We start from the raw sequence: 14,616 nt of genomic DNA, 5'->3' as shown, positions 1-14,616 counted from the left end.
AGTATCATGAAAGACATTGATGTGTTTTACAGGGTGATAATTTAAGCTTACTTGGGAAGCTGAGTGATTCATTTCAACATATTAGCCTTTTAGAAAAGCATAATACAAATGTGTGCTTTATCAAATTATGTACCATATAACGTTATAGAACTTATTATTTGCAGATAGTAAAATCCTAAAATGTTAATGGGAATGCCATTAGAAATTTATGAATGTGACATTGTTATTTTTTTCTCCACTACGGCAGTACATATTGGAGTTGGAGAACCTGACTTCATTTTGGGACAGTTGTATCACCTGTCTTCAGTACAGGCGCCTGAAGTAGCCAAATCTTGGGCAGCGTTGGCTAGTTGGGCTTACAGGTGGGGCAGAAAGGTGGTTGACAATGCTAGGTATGTATGTTGAAATGTGTAATTTATTTAATGCATTGTAAAATAGAGATTTTTTTTTATAAATTTATTTTATTTATTTATTTATTTTTGGCTGCATTGGGTCTTCGTTGCTGCGCGTGGGCTTTCTCTGGTTGCGGTGAGCGGGCTTCTCATTGCAGTGGCTTCTCTTGTTGTGCAGCACGGGCTCTAGGCGTGGGCTTCAGTAATTGTGGCACATGGGCTTAGTAGTTGTGGCTCGTGGGCTCTAGAGTGCAGGCTCAGTAGTTGTGGCACACGGGCTTAGTTGCTCTGCGGCATGTGGGATCTTCCTGGACCAGGGATTGAACCCATGTCCGCTGCATTGGCAGGCGGATTCTTAACCACTGCGCCACCAGGGAAGCCCACAAACTAGAGATTTAAAATCTCTGCTGACATGGCAAAGTTTAGGTTGCTGAAATACTGATGATTTGTTTTATTTTTATAGTCAGGGAGAAGGTGTTCGTCTGCTGCCTAGAGAAAAATCTGAAGTTCAGAATCTGCTCCCAGACACTATAACCGAAGAAGAAAAAGAGAGAATATATGGTATTCTTGGTCAGGCTGTTTGTCGGCCAGCGGGGATTCAGGCAAGGAAAACATGATACAGTGTTTGGGGGAAATAGTGTCAAGTTCACTGTTCTAAATCACATATACTTGATTAAATGTTTTGTTTCAAATGAAACTTTGATAAGATGAAAGTGAGTTAAAGTAGTTTTCTAATAAGAAGAATGTGATTTCTTGAGAAATCAAGTCATTTCCTTAGGGTCCTGTTAAAAAAGGCAAAGTTTGTTTTATGTAGATTTCTCTTTTAATTGCTCTTCTGATCAGAAATTCTTAATACTGGCTTGGAAGCTTTTAAAATATGCCAGTGTCTAAGCCCTTCTCCACATATTCTGGATGGAACGTTTGTGTATGTGTTGGGGATGGGAGGGTTTATTGAAGTTTTACTAGGTGATTCTAAATATACAGCCATAGCTGAAAACCAGCGGACTAGATGGTCTGTAGCATTTACTCCCGCCCCTCTCAAAGTTCTATGAATTCTAGAATGTTATAACTATTAAGTATTTAGTTGTAGACTTCAGAAGTTTGCATTTTATTTGCTGAGATAAAACTGTGTTGACTTAGTTCTTGCTCTAGACTTCAGCATATATCAGTGTCTGTCAAAGCTGGTGTTTAAGTACATGTGCAGTACTGTAGAGAGAGTAAGGTAATTCTCTGCAGGCAGAGTATTATGTTGTAACTCTGAAGCATTTAAATTCCCCAAATCGAAATCTTTGATCTTTGCTAAATGCTTATATCCTTCATCATTAGCTACATTAGTGAGTATATCATAAAGAGAAGCATAGTAACATTGATTTAATATGTATAACACTAAATGTGGAGTATTTTGGTCTTTCATAAATGAGAAAATGCTTGCATATGTTAGGAAAATCACGTACCTTTCTCCCTTTATTAATTTGTGCCCAAAAATAGCAACTTTTTTTGCCCTATTTTTCTTCAGGATGAAGATATAACACTTCAGATAACAGAAAGTGAAGATAATGAGGAAGATGACATGGTTGATGTTATCTGGCGTCAGTTAATATCAAGCTGCCCATGGCTTTCAGAACTTGATGAAAGTGCAACAGAAGGAGTTATTAAAGTGTGGAGGAAAGTTGTAGATAGAATCTTCAGCCTGTACAAACTATCTTGCAGTGCATATTTTACCTTCCTTAAACTCAATGCTGGTCAGGTAGGTAGCACAGTGTTCTGTTAGGAAAGTTTATTTGAAATTTCTTTTCTCGTAGATGGAAGCAGTATTCTGAATTGTCTTATTTTTTCCTTTTGTTTTTCATCCTTAGATTCCTTTAGATGAAGATGACCCTCGGCTACATTTAAGTCACAGAGCAGAGCAGAGCACGGACGACGTGATTGTGATGGCCACGTTGCGATTGCTCAGATTGCTTGTGAAGCATGCTGGAGAGCTTAGGCAGTATCTGGAACATGGCTTGGAAACAACACCTACTGCGCCATGGAGAGGTGATAGTCTAAATGTTTCAGGAAGAATTATTTCTGGGTAGAAGATAATAAGGCTGTTGAAAAATAATAGTTCCCTGGACTTCCCTGGAGGTCCAGTGGTTGAGACTCTGCGCTTCCACTGCAGAGGGGCATGGGTTCAATTGCTGGTCAGGGAACTAAGATCACACATGCCAAGTGGCGTGGCCAAAAAAAAAAGTTCCTCTATGTTTACTATTTGAGTGTGTTATGAAATAGCTATATTAGTTCATAGGACACTCTGGACTGCTTGTTATACCACTTCCCTCCCACCTTTCAGAGAAATGGAAGGCTGAGAGGCGGAAGCTTTTTATATACAAAAGGAATTTTGGAGAGAGTGGTAAGAATAAGTTTCAAAAACTTTCATATACCCTTTGAAAAATTGTCTGTTTCTGCCTTCTTTTACAGGCACTCACGAAAATATATTTCTCTATAACATTTTTGAATTGCTTAGGATTTTGATTATAGCTCTGTACCCTAACTAAACTTGCAAATCAAGAACTATTGTGTATGGTTCTTTGCTATCACAGGGAGAAATTTGAGGTTCTTGGAACTTATGCTGACATATATCAAGTTTTATCCTTTTGCCTCCACCATGTTGACTGTTTTTAATAACTTTAAAGTATTTTTCTTTCTTATCCTGAAGGAATTATTCCACAACTTTTCTCACGCTTAAACCACCCTGAAGTGTATGTGCGCCAAAGTATTTGTAACCTTCTCTGCCGTGTGGCTCAAGATTCCCCACATCTCATATTGTATCCTGCAATAGTGGGCACCATATCGCTTAGTAGTGAATCACAGGCTTCAGGTAAGGAATTTTAAAATACTGCTACTTTAAGTATAAATGAGTTTGCAAACAACATTTTTTAGGTAAAATTTTTTGAGCTTTATGTTCCAGAGTTGATAGAGTTTGTAATTTTTCCATAATAATAATAGTAACAATAATAACACCATTTATTGAGTGAGTAACTACCATGTCTGGCAGTAGGATGTGTGCTTTACATGATATCTTCAGCCTCACAGTAACCCACCAAGGCTTGGAGAAATCTCAGGTTCACCTAGCTGAATTAACTGGCAGACAAGGATGGAAAATAAGTTCTGGGCTCTGGCTGGGGGAACACTTTATTTGTTGAGACTCATTTATTATATTTTCCCCCATTTATCTTTTTTTTTTTTTCGGTATGCGGGCCTCTTACTGTTGTGGCCTCTCCTGTTGGCGGAGCACAGGCTCCGGACGCGCAGGCTCAGCGGTCATGGCTCATGGGCCCAGCCGCTCCGCGGCATGTGGGATCTTCCCGGACCAGGGCACAAACCCGTGTCCCCTGCATCAGCAGGCGGACTCTCAACCACTGTGCCACCAGGGAAGCCCCCCCATTTATCTTTTATTAGCTTATAATATTAATAAATATAGAAGCTGAACTTGTAAAAAGGCAAAATATCCATGATCTTTGGTCAGCTTAGTGCACAGAAGGCAAAATTAGTTAAATGAGTGCTCTGGGATCAAATACATTATTGATGTTTTCCCTAACTCAACATATGCACATGGAGAAGTATCCAAATTATACCTTATTCTCCCATTTCACTTTAGGAAATAAATTTTCCTCTGCAATTCCAACTTTACTTGGCAATATTCAAGGAGAAGAATTGCTAGTTTCTGAGTGTGAGGGAGGAAGTCCTCCTGCTTCTCAAGATAGCAATAAGGATGAGCCTAAAAGTGGATTGAATGAAGACCAAGCCATGATGCAGGATTGCTACAGCAAAATTGTAGATAAACTGTCCTCTGCAAACCCAACTATGGTGTTACAGGTACAAAAAAACCAACTCATATGTTTTAAAATAAATTTTTATTGTCACCACCCCCCCACCCAAAAAAACTCACCTAAAAACTAAACCCATAAAACTGTTACAGAAATATTATTCAAGGAGTAAAGCTTTTAAAATAACCAAAATTGGTTTTATAAATCTTTACTGATAGAATCACTGATCAAGGTTCTCTAATTGGTTAATGAACAAGATGCACACATTTCACTTGCAATATCCAGTGTTTGCAGAACTGTGCTGTGTGTAGATTTGTAGATGAGCATATTTGGATGTGCCGTGTGTGCAGGTTCAGATGCTCGTGGCTGAGCTGCGCAGGGTCACTGTTCTCTGGGATGAGCTCTGGTTGGGAGTTCTGTTACAGCAACACATGTATGTCCTGAGACGAATTCAGCAGCTGGAAGATGAGGTGAAGAGAGTCCAGAACAACAATACCTTACGCAAGTATGTTTTCATATACTTACACTCCAAAAATATAGCTGCCTCTTTTTTTTTTTAATGTAAAATACATATGAAGTTTGTCATTTTAACTAATTTTAAGTGTACAGTTCAGTTGCGGTAAGTACATTCACAGTGTGATGTCCAGTTCCAGAACTTATCCATCATCCTGAACATCTCCGTACCCATTTAATAGTACTTCCCTTCTCCCCTATCCCCAGCCCCTGGTTACCACTATTTTGCTTTCTGTCTTTATGAATTTGACTATTCTGAGTACTTCGTGTGACTGGTATCATATAGTATTTGTCCTTTTGTGTCTGGTTTATTTCACTTATCATAATGTTTTGAAGGTTCATTCCATGTTGTACCATGTATCAGAATTTCCTTCCTTTTTACTGCTAAATAACATTCCATCGTATGGATATACCACGTTTTATTTATGCACTCATCTGTCAATGGACACTTGAGTTGCTCTTGTCTTTTGGCTATTGTAAACAATGCTTCTCTCACCACACAAATATCTGTTTGAGTCCCTGCTTTTAATTGTGTGTGAGCCAGTGGATTTGCTGGGTCAGATAGTAATTCTATGTTTAACTTGTAGAGGAAGTGGTAAACTAGGTTCCAATTTCTCCATACCCTTGCCAACATTTGTTGTTTTCTGTCTTTTTGATAGTAACATCCTAATGTGTGTGAAATGGTATCTTGTGGCTTTGATTTGCATTTCTCTAATGACTAATAACGTTGAGCATATTTTCATGTGCTTATTGACCATTTGTATATCTCCTTTGGAGAAGTGTCTATTTGAATCCTTCGCCCATTTTTGAACTGGGTTGTTTTATTGTTGTTGAGTTTTAGGGGCTCTCTAAATATTTTGGATATTAATCCCTTATCATACACATGATTTGCAAATATTTTACCCCTGTTTTATGCATTGTCTTTTTCACTCTCTTGAGTGAAAAAAAAAGTCTTTTTTTAAAAAAATTTATTCCTGGCTGTGTTGGGTCTTTGCTGCACGTGGGCGTTCTCTAGTTGCAGAGAGCAGGGGCTACTCTTCGTTGCGGTGCGCGGGCTTCTCATCACGGTGGCTTGTCTTGTTGCAGAGCATGGGCTTCAGTAGTTGTGGAACGTGGGCTCAGTAGTTCTGGCACACGGGGTTAGTTGCTCTGTGGCATGTGGGATCTTCCTGGACCAGGGCTCGAACCCGTGTGGCCTGCATTGGCAGGCGGATTCTTAACCACTGCGCCACCAGGGAAGTCAAAAAAAAATGTCTTTTGATGCACATGATTTTTTAGTTTTGATGTAGCCCAGTTTATCAATTTTTTCTTTTGTTTTCTTCTAAGAGTTTTAAATAAAGCCTTAGCTTTTATGTTAAGGTCTTTGATCCATTTTGACTTATTTTTTGACATATAGTAAAAGGTAAGAGTTCAGCTTCATTCTTTTGTAAGAAGATATCCAGCTTTCCCAGCACCACTTGTTGAAAAGAGAAGGCACCTCTTTTATATGCTGGATTTTTTGCAATGCTGTTTTTAGTCAGTTACCTTGCTTATATTTTATTACTTTATTTTGACTATTCTTTGATACTGTTTACTTACACTTGACAATTAAATTGTTCCTTGTTTGTATTGAACTCTTTACGTCTTTCTGGTCAGAGAAGAGAAAATTGCAATCATGCGGGAGAAGCACACGGCTTTGATGAAGCCCATTGTGTTTGCTTTGGAGCATGTGAGGAGCATCACGGCGGCCCCTGCAGAAACACCTCATGAAAAGTGGTTTCAGGATAACTACGGTGATGCAATAGAAAATGCCCTAGAAAAACTGAAGACACCATCAAACCCTGCAAAGCCTGGAAGCAGCTGGATTCCATTTAAAGAGGTACAGAAAAATCTCAAGAATGCTACTGAAATAGGAAATTCCCTGAGATGAAAAATTTAAGTAAGGGGACTCTTTTTACTTAGAACACAAGAGAACTTTCTAAGCCCATGGAAGGCAGCCAGTGGTCAGTTTCTTGTAAAGAATATAGAGAAAGGTGTTTTCTTCATTTTTAAGAATTTGAGGATGAGTGGGCCTAGGGTGGCAAACTTTAATCTACTGAGGGTTCACACCAGGGAAGAATATACTGTAAGAAATTAGACAAGGAGGGAGCTGTGGCCTTGAGCTAAATACTGACTGCCTGCTATATTCTTCTCATAAAAAATTAAGAAATTTAATCTTGGACCTATGTAGTTTTTCTTGGTGGAATGGTATTCAGTATTTCTAACAGACAAAATATTCACACGTAACAACATCAATTTTTATAAGGAATTCTTTGACAGCAATTCTGCATAGCCTGTTTGAGGGATGATTAGTGTAATTAAATACTTGAGAATCCTTATTTTTTATGTTTTGGTCCCCTTAATTCTGTATGTTCTTTGGTTTTCATATGTTTCAGCAACAGCACCACTAGTTGGGGGAGCCTGTTTATTTATTTATTTAAAATTTATTTATTTTACTTTTGACTGTGTTGGGTCTTCGCTGCGGTGCGCAAGCTACTCATTGCAGTGGCTTCTCTTGTTGCAGAGCACGGGCTCTAGGCACGCGGGCTTCAGTAGTTGTGGCACACGGGCTTAGTTGCTCCGCAGCACGTGGGATCTCCCCTGACCAGGGCTCGAGCCCGTGTCCCCTGCATTGGCAGGAGGATTCTTAACCACTGTGCCACCAGGGGAGCCTATTTAGGCTACCTTGTAGCTTTTTTTCTTATCCCTTCTTTTCCTATCCCTTTCCTATATTGTTCTTAACTGATTTCATTAACTTTAGTAATGAAAAAACTATTAAAAGATATAGTGTAGAGACAAAAAATATACCTGACTTTAACTAGTAAATGCAAAGTAGAGGAAACTAGAAGAAATGCTAAATTCAGGGGAAATGCCTTAGAAGCACAAGATAAGAGCACTAACATGAAGGATGAAGTTTATTATGTGTGGCCTAGCCAAAACTTGTTTTCTTGTGTTCCAGCAGTAGTTTCTTGCTTCTTTGTGTTCTTCTCAGTAAATCAACCAAGAAATCCAGAGGAGGAGACAGGGAGAATAGTTTTTTTTTTAATTGAAGTATAGTTGATTTATAATGTGGCGTTACTTTCTGATGTACAGCAAAGTGACTCTTTTATATATATAGACTTACATTCTTTTTCATATTCTTTTCCATTATGGTTTATCCCAGGATACTGAATATAGTTCCCGGTGCTATACAGTAGGGCCTTGTTGTTCATCCATCCTATGTATACTAGTTAGTATCTGCTGATCCCAGTCCTTCCCCCACCCCCACCCCCTTCCCAGGGGGAGTACTTTTAAAAAACCCCGTGTGTGTGTGTGTGAAATAAGTCATAGAGAAAACTTTTAGAAGTCCTATGTCCCTCCATAATTATATCTCCCTTTCCACAACCACTGCTCTGAATTTTGAATTAATCATTACTTACTTAAACAGTTTTTACTGATACATTTCTAAATGGTATATTGTTTAGCTTCTCCTGTTTTTGAATTTCATATAAATGAGATTATATTGTATGTACATGCATGTGTTTACCACTTCCATAATTGATGGATCAGCATTAGGTTTTTGTTTTTGTTTTAATGTCATCCATATTTTGTATACAGCTGAACATTGATAGATTATGGGACAATACCACAGTTTATCCTTTGTCCTGTCAGTGGATACTTGAGGTGTTTCCAGTTGTCTTTTTCCTTTTATGAACAAATGTTGCAAAAGATTGATTTAAAAATTTTCACATGAAAGCAGAGCCCAGAGTTCATTAAATCAGGTGTAGATTATTGAGTTAGCTACAAGTAGAGATACAGCTATACATGATCCACTCCTGTGAGTTATAAGAGATTGTGTGTTTTTCTGCATACTTAAAGTAGTCAGAGCTCTAAATTGTTACCACATTTTCAGATGGCTTCCTTAAGTGTGTGTCTACCTGACAGCCAATAGCTGGCTGTATCTTTTGCTCTACTGCAAGGACTGAAGTGACTTGTTTGGGCATTGATTGGACATAGCTTAACAGTGGGGAATTTGCTGCAAGCCTTGAATTTTGTGATCACAGTAGTGATTTCTTTCCATCTGCTATGATTTCATTGCATATTTGTACAGAGGAGGTGGGAGAGGTCTGAACAAAGTAGAAATCACCTAGAGCATATCAGCACACCAGTGTTTCCCCTCCCAGGATGGCCTGAATATGTAACATCAAATTAAATGTAAGAACTAGACAGGAGGTGTTTGTATTTTAAATTTATCTTTAAGCCAGATAGAATGGAGAAGAAAATAAGTGTTGTAATGGTATTGTAAACTTTTCCTATCTTAAATATAGATAATGCTGAGTTTGCAACAGAGAGCACAGAAACGTGCAAGTTACATCTTGCGTCTTGAAGAAATCAGCCCGTGGCTGGCTGCCATGACTAACACTGAAATTGCTCTTCCTGGAGAAGTCTCAGCCAGAGACACTGTCACAATCCACAGTGTGGGTGGAACCATCACAATCTTACCTACCAAAACCAAGCCAAAGAAACTTCTCTTTCTCGGATCAGATGGGAAGAGCTATCCTTATCTTTTTAAAGGTGAGATTTAAAAGAAGAACATTAGTCTGATTATTAACACTGTGTGTGTGAGTGTGTGTGTGTGTGTGTGTGTGAGTGTGTGTTAGGATTGTTTTAGGTGAATATCTATATGTTGTGAATAGCCTGGAGTATCCTGTATTTTGATAGAAGTAGTTGGAGGCTGTGTAGTATGATTTTCCATTGCTTCCTCTCTTCTTGCTTATGAACTTATAGAAGCAGGGCAACTGAGGTACAGCTAATAATGCTAGTATCTAATACCTTGTGACAATAGAATGTTGTCTAATGCTCTCATTGTGCTTCTTTGGCTGTCACTTCTTGACTGCTGTTGCTGATTGAGAGGAGCACAAAAAAGTGGTATGTTTCCAGTCCCATCCCATTGCACTTCACCCCATCTGGTCACCTACTCTAGCTACTTTAATTTTGTTTCCATAGGATTGGAGGATTTACATCTGGATGAGAGAATAATGCAATTTCTGTCTATTGTAAATACTATGTTTGCTACAATCAATCGCCAGGAAACACCCCGTTTCCATGCTCGACACTATTCTGTAACACCACTAGGAACTCGATCAGGCCTAATCCAGTGGGTGGATGGAGCCACACCCTTATTTGGTCTTTACAAACGATGGCAACAACGGGAAGCTGCCTTACAAGCACAAAAGGTTGATTAAAATTAAAATATGTGCTTTTATTTGAATGTTAATAAACAAGTATATATATTAGTCTGTTCTCTGTTACATGTGACATATTTCTAGTCTTACTGCCCTTGAGGTTTTTTCCAAGTTTATAAGAGTTAAAGAAGGAATAGACACAACTTTAAATTTGGAGTTAATCACTGTGGCATCCTATTTTGTACCCGTGAAATTTATTACGATTTAGAACAGTTTTTTAGAATTCATTTAGCTAAGTAGCTGAGTGCTTAGTGTATATTACAGGAGTAGTACTAAGTACTACAGATAAGAAGATAAATTTTTAAAGTCACAACTTCAGGTTCCAACATCTAGACAAATAAAATGAATCTAAGTAGGGCAGGTATGGGAAGGAGCAAGAGTTTGAAAGGCTTCAGATTTTTTTAGGTAGGCCTAGGAGACTACAGAACAGGTACTGAGGGGGTGAATTGGAGGTGGAATTAGAGAAGGGCTATTTAAATTTTTGTCTAAGGTGTTTCTGAATATCTGTTGTTAATTTTACATTGATTAAGTCATATTGGTGAAGAATGAAATATGTGCAATAAATGAGTGGTAAATTTTAAACAGAATTATATGTTACAAAGAAGAATGTAACTTGGATGTTGAGCTTGAATTGAACCTCAAGAAAATATAACAGTAGACAGAGTTTTCAATAAAGTAGTAAGACCAAATTAAGAAAATGATATGTAGATTGTAAGAAAGATGGATAGTCCAGACGACTTGGCTATTTGATGGATGAGATTTAGCTAGCTAAGTAGAGAGTTCCGCTGAAAAACCAGTTTTTAAAATACTGCTTTATATTCAAGGTAATCTTTATCCTTATTTAAAGAAAGTTGATCTTTCCTTAAAAAAAATTTTTTTAAAGGCCCAAGATTCCTACCAAACTCCTCAGAATCCTGGAATTGTACCCCGTCCTAGTGAACTTTATTATAGTAAAATTAGTCCTGCTTTGAAAGCAGTTGGACTTAGTCTGGATGTGTCCCGACGGGATTGGCCTCTTCATGTGATGAAGGCGGTATTAGAAGAGTTAATGGAGGCCACGCCCCCAAATCTCCTCGCTAAAGAGCTTTGGTCATCTTGCACCACCCCTGATGAATGGTGGAGAGTCACACAGGTATGTGTTTTGTTTTAGACTAGTATTATTGTTTCTTTGCCTGCTTCCTGTCTTGTCTTGTTCACCTTCCTCCTGCCTCCCTCCAGACTTGGTAGTTTGAGACCTGCATTTGAATCTTATATTACATTTATTTTTATGAGGCATAGCCATGACTGGATGAAGGCAGAATGGAGGGGATTATGGATTAAATGAAAAGGAGAATAAAAACTTTAGAAAGGGAAAAACTAGAGAGGCTGAAGAATAGTTCTGTTTTTTTAAATCCTGCATTCTGATAATGATTAAGTTGGACCAACCTGTGTCGTATGCTGTTGCTCAGTGCAGAGTTTCTGTGACTACGTGCAGCGTCCCTGCAGAGCGCTAGCTGTTTATTTAGAAATAAGGGAGTAGGATTATGGAGGTTTGTAAATTTTAGAGAATCAAGTCCATGTTGGAAGGAAATTTGCTAATGATGCTTAACTTGCTCCCCCATCCCCTCTTCTTTAGTCTTATGCCAGATCTACTGCAGTCATGTCTATGGTCGGATACATAATTGGCCTTGGAGATAGACATCTGGATAATGTTCTCATTGATATGACGACTGGAGAGGTTGTTCACATAGATTACAATGTTTGCTTTGAAAAAGGTAAAATTAAAGACTTTTTATATGAGCGTCGAATTTATTTTGGTGAAAGGACAAAAATATAATGATTTATCTTTTCAAGGTAAAAGCCTTAGAGTTCCTGAGAAAGTACCTTTTCGAATGACACAGAACATTGAAACAGCACTGGGTGTAACTGGAGTAGAAGGTGTTTTTAGGCTTTCATGTGAGCAGGTATGTGGTTTTTTTTCTCTTACACCTCTTAGTGTACCTGTTTAAATCAACAAATCCTTTGGAATGAAAAACTACATTTTAATGAGGAAACTTGTGGCAAAACTTAATTAAAAGTCTTCTGAAAACAGGTTCTACACATTATGCGGCGTGGCAGAGAGACTCTGCTGACACTGCTAGAGGCCTTTGTGTATGACCCCCTGGTGGACTGGACAGCTGGGGGTGAGGCCGGGTTTGCTGGTGCCGTCTATGGTGGAGGGGGCCAGCAGGCCGAGAGCAAGCAGAGCAAGAGAGAGATGGAACGAGAGATCACTCGCAGCCTTTTTTCTTCAAGAGTAGCTGAAATTAAGGTGAGGCCAATGATAATAAGTCATCGTCATCTTTTGGTTAATAGTTAACGTGTCCAGGACTTCCCTGGTGGCACAGTGGTTAAGGCTCCGCCCTCCCAATGCAGGGGGCCCAGGTTTGACCCCTGGTCCGGGAACTAGATCCCACATGCATGCCACAACTAAGGAGCCTGCCTGCCACAACTAAGACTTGATGGAACCAAAAAAAAAAAAAAAAAAAAATAGTTAACATGTCCAGGGAATTCCGTGGCAGTGCAGTGGTTAGGACTCGGCGCTTTCATTGCTGGGGCCTAGGTTCTAGCCCTGGTCGGGGAACTAAGATCCCACAAGTTGTGTGGCATGGCCAAAAAAAAAAAAGTTAACATGTCCATAAAAAAGTTGAGTGAAACTTTTTCTTTTTTTAAAAAAATTAATTTATTTTTGGCTGCATTGGGTCTTTGTTGCTGTGCACGGGCTTTCTCTAGTTGTGGCGAGCAGGGCTACTCTTCGTTGCGGTGCGCGGGCTTCTCATTGCGGTGGCTTCTCTTGTTGCAGAGCACGGGCTCTAGGCACATGGGCTCAGTAGTTGTGGCTCGCGGGCTCTAGAGCACAGGCTCAGTAGTTGTGGCAGACGGGCTTAGTTGCTCCGTGGCATGTGGGATCTTCCTGGACCAGGGCTCAAACCCGTGTCCCCTGCATTGGCAGGTGGATTCTTAACCACTGCATCCCCAGGGAAGTCCAAGAGTGAAACTTTTTCTAAAAATTGGTTTTGTACGACTGTAGTGTATAATACTGAAATGTCAGCGAAGTAAGACACAGTTTGCTGTGATCTTTCACTAAGAAATGCTCCCATGCAAAGACACACAGTCACCCTCACACATGGGAGGTGGGTTAATGATTTGAAAAAATTATACCTTTCTTAATAGACTGAAAAGTGTTTACCAATGACGGTTTTAAGTGTTCTTTACTTGGATAGCCTCCCTCCTTCTTGATTTTAATATCGTGGCAGCCAGTGATGCTAATCTTGTTTTGTGTGGCATGGTGGTAACTGCGTGTTATTGTGGAATTGAGTCTTCATTTTATGGCTGTTTGAATTGACTGCATTAGTTATCTTTGTAAAAATATGGGTGATGCCATCATACACACACACCCCGGCTTTGTTGAGATTTAAGTAGAGTAACATGTGCAGAATGTCCTTCTAACATGATCCTTCTGACAGACATCATCATATCTCATAGTCAGCCCTATATAAGAATCTTCCTAATAATGTCTTTTTACAGGTGAACTGGTTTAAGAATAGGGACGAGATGCTGGTTGTACTTCCCAAGCTGGACAGCAGTTTAGATGAATACCTGAGCTTGCAAGAGCAACTAACAGATGTGGAAAAACTGCAGGGCAAACTGTTGGAAGAAATAGAATTTCTAGAAGGAGCTGAAGGAGTGGATCATCCTTCTCATACTCTGCAACACAGGTTTAAAACAAGTGTTGAACTTTTATTTCTAAAGATATGCCATTAAGGATAATTTTCATATTTTTGTGTAAACATTGTCAACTTGAATTAGAATTATTGCAGCAACTCAGATAAATAAAGCTCTCCCAAGGACTGCATTTTCAAAGTGTTAATAAAGCAGAATTCACTTAAATTTTCTGCTTTATTATATTTAATTTACATGTTTGAGTAACTATGGGAGATGGTGGACATGGTGGTTAGAACACTGAACTTGGATTCAGAAAACCTGGGGTTTGGTTTTCTCTCTGCGGTTTGTATCTGAATCCTTATTCATTTGTGCAGTGGATCTTGTCTGCTTGGCTGAGTTTTTTTGAGCATTAAACTAAAAGTGATCTAAGTGAATGAACCTTGCACAGAGCGGCTGCCCAGCTCAGTGAAGGGTGGTTAAATGTATAAGTGCCAAACACTGCCGGAGACGCTGAGATTACGGAGACCTATTAAGTCTCAGTCTTCCATACTTCAAATAACTCGTAACCCTGGCAAATGTGGTAGAATTTTATTTAAAATGTTGAGTGTAGTTAGGGAACTCTGTAGGGTCAGGAAAAAACAGAGAAGGAAAGGACAGTTGAGCAGTGCCCTCAAGATTGAAAAGGAGCTTACCAGGCAGTCCAAGTATAAGCAAAATGTACTTCCAGGGTGATGAAAGTACACAGAAGAAAGAAGAGCAATCAAAAATTTTTCCTTCCATTAGGTATTCTGAACACACTCAACTACAGACTCAGCAAAGAGCTGTTCAGGAAGCAATCCAGGTGAAGCTGAATGAATTTGAACAGTGGATAACACATTATCAGGCTGCATTCAATAATTTAGAAGCAACACAGCTGGCAAGTTTGCTTCAGGAGATAAGCACACAAATGGACCTTGGTATGGGCTGACTTATTTTAGA

At 39.1% G+C, this 14,616-nt stretch overlaps 1 protein-coding gene across 1 annotated transcript in view; it reads left to right on the top strand.

Annotated features, from left to right (window-relative positions):
- The window catches only part of SMG1 (SMG1 nonsense mediated mRNA decay associated PI3K related kinase), a 97,460-nt gene that overhangs the window by 61,124 nt on the left and 21,720 nt on the right, over nt 1–14,616 (top strand). Inside the window, exons 32-47 of the mRNA XM_060122333.1 lie at nt 248–392; nt 856–994; nt 1,909–2,139; nt 2,249–2,426; nt 3,088–3,249; nt 4,030–4,247; nt 4,549–4,703; nt 6,347–6,569; nt 9,037–9,283; nt 9,716–9,945; nt 10,838–11,086; nt 11,570–11,708; nt 11,788–11,897; nt 12,026–12,244; nt 13,501–13,691; nt 14,422–14,594. Of these exons, the coding sequence (XP_059978316.1) occupies nt 248–392; nt 856–994; nt 1,909–2,139; nt 2,249–2,426; nt 3,088–3,249; nt 4,030–4,247; nt 4,549–4,703; nt 6,347–6,569; nt 9,037–9,283; nt 9,716–9,945; nt 10,838–11,086; nt 11,570–11,708; nt 11,788–11,897; nt 12,026–12,244; nt 13,501–13,691; nt 14,422–14,594 (3,009 nt within the window). The remainder of the gene's footprint in view (nt 1–247; nt 393–855; nt 995–1,908; nt 2,140–2,248; nt 2,427–3,087; nt 3,250–4,029; nt 4,248–4,548; nt 4,704–6,346; nt 6,570–9,036; nt 9,284–9,715; nt 9,946–10,837; nt 11,087–11,569; nt 11,709–11,787; nt 11,898–12,025; nt 12,245–13,500; nt 13,692–14,421; nt 14,595–14,616) is intronic.

Source organism: Lagenorhynchus albirostris, chromosome 15 (assembly GCF_949774975.1).
Source record: "Lagenorhynchus albirostris chromosome 15, mLagAlb1.1, whole genome shotgun sequence".
Lineage (NCBI taxonomy): Eukaryota > Metazoa > Chordata > Mammalia > Artiodactyla > Delphinidae > Lagenorhynchus > Lagenorhynchus albirostris.
This window is presented reverse-complemented; position numbering and strand designations above follow the sequence as displayed.